The 3,764-nt window shown below is 46.6% G+C and overlaps 1 protein-coding gene across 1 annotated transcript; it reads left to right on the top strand.

Annotated features, from left to right (window-relative positions):
- Window positions 1-2,129: 2,129 nt before the first annotated feature.
- LOC109862577 (putative ankyrin repeat protein RF_0381) lies at window positions 2,130-3,414 on the top strand. Its single transcript, XM_020442651.1, has 5 exons — window positions 2,130-2,352; window positions 2,472-2,558; window positions 2,709-2,804; window positions 3,087-3,173; window positions 3,320-3,414. The coding sequence occupies exons 1-5, from the start codon at window positions 2,130-2,132 to the stop codon at window positions 3,412-3,414; spliced, it is 588 nt and encodes a 195-aa protein (XP_020298240.1).
- The last annotated feature ends 350 nt before the right edge of the window (window positions 3,415-3,764 follow it).

Below are 3,764 nucleotides of genomic sequence, written 5' to 3'. Positions count from 1 at the left end.
GCTTGCCGAACGCCTCTCCTCCCACTTCAAGGGTGATGAGGGGGTTAAAGCCACCAGGCCCGTGCGCAGAGGCGAGTTGCGCGTCAAAGGCCTGGTGCACCCCCTCACTGCGGACGAGGTCCGGCGCGCTCTGGCCGTGGCGGGAGCGTGTGACGGCGCGGAGGTGAGGACTGGAGAGATTCGGTTCTCACCTTCCGGGGCTGGCACCCTCTGGGCCAGTATGCCTTTGCGGGCGGCCCGGAGAGTGGCGAANGCGAGGAAGGTACGGGTGGGGTGGCTGTCGCTGCCCGTGGAGGCACTTAAAGCTCGCCCCACCCAATGCTACCGATGTTTGGCCTTCGGCCACATCGGCAGCAGATGTGGTAGTGGGACGGTTCGCTCCAACCTGTGCTTCAGGTGTGGAGAGCCGTCCCACAAGGCTGTGGATTGCCGGGCCCCTCTGTCTTGTCCGGCGTGCAAGGCTGAGGGGCGAACGGCCAATCACCGGATGGGCGGTCGAGGCTGCTCCCTCCCATCCGGCAGAGTAGCTGGGGGGAAACCGGCGGATCTCCCCCCTCGTGTAGAAGAAGGGGCCTCTTNGGAGGCGCGGGACTCGCCCTCTAGGGGTCGCCCCCTGGAGGACTCAGCCCGCATAGAAGTGGAGCCACTTACCTCCAAGGAGGTAGTGGCTCCCCTTACCGGGGAGGGCCGCTCTGTAGCCTCTTCCAAGAGGAAGAGNAAGAAACAGAGCGGCACAACTGTTNCCTCGTCGCCTTCGGCGGCGGAAGAGAGACCGCTGCCCAAGCGTGCTGCCCAGCGCATGCGCTTGAGTAAGGGCAGCGGCCACCAGCAGGACGGTGCTGNGGAGGGCTCTGAGAGCCCTCGAAAAGCCCTCTCCTCCTCATCAGACTCCTCCCTTGGTCCCCGCATCTCCGGTCGCAACTGGGGTGCGGAGCTGGAGGAGTACATGAGGAGTGAGAACATGCTGTGAAGCATGTTGGTGCGGGGCTAGGAGGGGAGGGAGGTGCCCCCTCCTGGAAGCGAGGAGGCTCCTCCATCTTTTGCGCTGCGGGCGTTCCCCGCAGAGATGGAGGAGTCCTCCAGTAACGTAAAGGTGCGGTGGCTTGCCACCGCAAAACTGTGCGCAGAGCGTCCTCCCCCTAACAGGGGAGTTTGACGCAGGGCCACACGAGGGGTTCTGGCGGGGGCCAGAATCCCTCATTGCACGTGGTCCAGCAGGCACGACGGGAGGGAGCGAAGCCCTCTCTCTCGTCGTGCAGAGGAGCAGCAGCTCCGTTGCGGTGAGGGCGGTTCAGNCTCTCTCCGTTCTGCCAAACCCAACGAATATCATTAAGAAATATACGACATGCTGGATCTAGGTATATATGTCTATGGCGCACACCATGTATACTTCCACCATGGTATTACATATATGGATTATATATATGGTTAAAGGGAAACAGTCATGAAACACCGAATTTCATGATTGGTCACTGCATTGAAATTTGAGGTTGGAGATTCGAGACTTGAGAGCTGAAATTTGAGATTGGAGACGAGATCTAAGACTTGTTCTACAATACAGTCGTAAGTCGTAAGTCGTAAGAAATTGACCAATCACAATCGATTATTCTTCTGTAATTGGTCTGTTATTGGTCAATTTCTTACGACTTACGACTTACGACTGTATTGTAGAACAGGCCTAAGATTTGAGAAGCGACTATGAATTCGGGCCTCAGGCTTCTCTCTGCTATGGCTGCTTTCCTTTTAGGAGACACAGTCGACACAAGTCGACACAAGAGTCATTCTGTCTTTGTTCAGTATTCAGTGAGAAACAAAGACAGAATGACTTTTGTGTCGACTGTGTCTTCTAAAAGGAAAGCAGCCTATAACAGAAACACTTAAGCCTCTTGCACAATGGAAAGAATAGCGATAGCGATAGAAATAACACAGTTTTTAACACAGAATTCCAACTCGTCGGAAATTTTATCGCTATTACTAATTCCGATTTTCTGATCTGCATTGATACATGTGTATTTTTGTATGTTAGATTCCGCTGTTCCTACCTTTATTTTTAAATATAATCTCTTTAAAACTTTTGTTATTTCTATCGCTATCGCTATTCCGTCCATTATGCAAGAGGCTTTATGGGCATGGCCACTCTCATTCTTCTCTCTGTTGTAACAAACGGTTCTGGTGACATCGAAACTTTTAAGATGCTTCAAGACAAAAGTGTTAACGTTAATGCTAAAGTTAAATGTAGCACAACTTCGCTTCATGATGCGACTCAACATGGGGAAGTGGAAATTATTGAATTACTTTTAAATCATGGAGCTAACATTAACGCCAGTACCCATACGATACAGTACCCAAACGGTATAACTCCTTTTTATATTGCAGCTAAAAACGAATATTTATAGATTGTTGAACAGCTTTTAAAACATGGAGCTTATATATATATATTAGTTCTACATATATCTTTTTCTTTTCACCAGATGATGCAACTCTGTGTTTTGCTGTTTACGAAGGACATGTAGATTTTGTTAAGCTGCTTCTGGACAGAGGTGCTAACGTTAACGCCAGTGATAAAGACGCGCGCGCGCGCGCGCGGCGCGGGTATAACTTCTCTTCTAATTGCAGCTAAAAAAAAGAATACTTACAAATTGTTGAACATCTTTTAAGACATAAAGCTTATTATGTTAGTTTTACATATATCTCTTTCTTTACACCAGGTGTTACACCACTGGGTTTTGCTGTTAAAAAAGGACATGTTGATATTGTTAAGCTGCTTCTGGACAGAGGTGCTAATGTTAACGCCAGTAATAATGGTGTGTGTGTGTGTGTGTGTGTGTGTGTGTGTGTGTGTGTGTGTGTGTGGGTGTGTGTGTGGGTGTGTGTGTGTGTGTGTGTGTAACTCCTCTTCTAATTGCGATTGTAACTGGAAAAATGGAAATTACTGAATTACTTTTAAATCACGGAGCTAACTTTAATGACACAGCAGGTATAACTCTATATTGCAGCTGAAAAATAATATTTACAGATTGTCAAATATCCTGAAAAAACATGTAGTTTATGTGTTAATTCTACATATATCTTTTTCTTTTTACCAGATGATACACCACTGGGAGCTGCTGTTTACGGAGGACATGTAGATATTGTTAAGCTGCTTCTGGACAGAGGTGCTAACGTTAATGTCAGTGATAATGACGCGCGCGCGCGCGCGGGTATAACTTCTCTTTTAATTGCAGCTAAAAAAAGAATACTTATATACAAATTGTTGAACATCTTTTAAGACATAAAGCTTATTATGTTAGTTCTACATATATCTCTTTCTTTACACCAGGTGTTACACCACTGTGTGTTGCTGTTCAAAAAGGACATGTTGATATTGTTAAGCTGCTTCTGGACAGAGGTGCTAATGCCCAGATAGCCAAATGATAGCAGTATGCCAGCAATTAGCCACGCAGTTCTAATCAGCACTTTGCAGCAGATTCCACTCAGCTGTGTCCCTAATATGAGTGAAATATGTAGTGACGATATGCAAAAAAAGAAACATAACCAAAATGCAGGAATAAATGAAGAAAAGTTTATCGTCACGACATAAAAGATATTGTAGAGCTGATATCAATTAGGAACTGCTAGTACAGTTACTGACAGCAGATTTACTACAAAAATGCAGCATGTTCTGCCGTTGTATTATAATGCAAAAAATAAAGCTGATTTTGAACAGAATTCGTAATGTCAGCTATTTACAACGAATTTAAAGCAAAAATTGATTATGATCTGCT

Source organism: Pseudomyrmex gracilis, unplaced genomic scaffold (assembly GCF_002006095.1).
Source record: "Pseudomyrmex gracilis isolate BER0280 unplaced genomic scaffold, ASM200609v1 scaffold_2004, whole genome shotgun sequence".
Taxonomy (NCBI): Eukaryota; Metazoa; Arthropoda; class Insecta; order Hymenoptera; family Formicidae; genus Pseudomyrmex; species Pseudomyrmex gracilis.
The sequence above is the reverse complement of the archived record's forward strand: the minus strand, read 5'-3'. Positions and strand labels throughout refer to the sequence as shown.

What these genes read in the sequence shown, in the direction of transcription:
- LOC109862577 (XM_020442651.1), top strand. Translation starts at nt 2,130, where the DNA reads ATGGCCACTCTCATTCTTCTCTCTGTTGTAACAAACGGTTCTGGTGAC. An exon ending in TACGATACAGTACCCAAACG is followed by an intron (nt 2,353 to 2,471) that starts GTATAACTCCTT and finishes TCTTTTCACCAG; the next exon opens with ATGATGCAACTCTGTGTTTT. An exon ending in AGGTGCTAACGTTAATGTCA is followed by an intron (nt 3,174 to 3,319) that starts GTGATAATGACG and finishes TCTTTACACCAG; the next exon opens with GTGTTACACCACTGTGTGTT.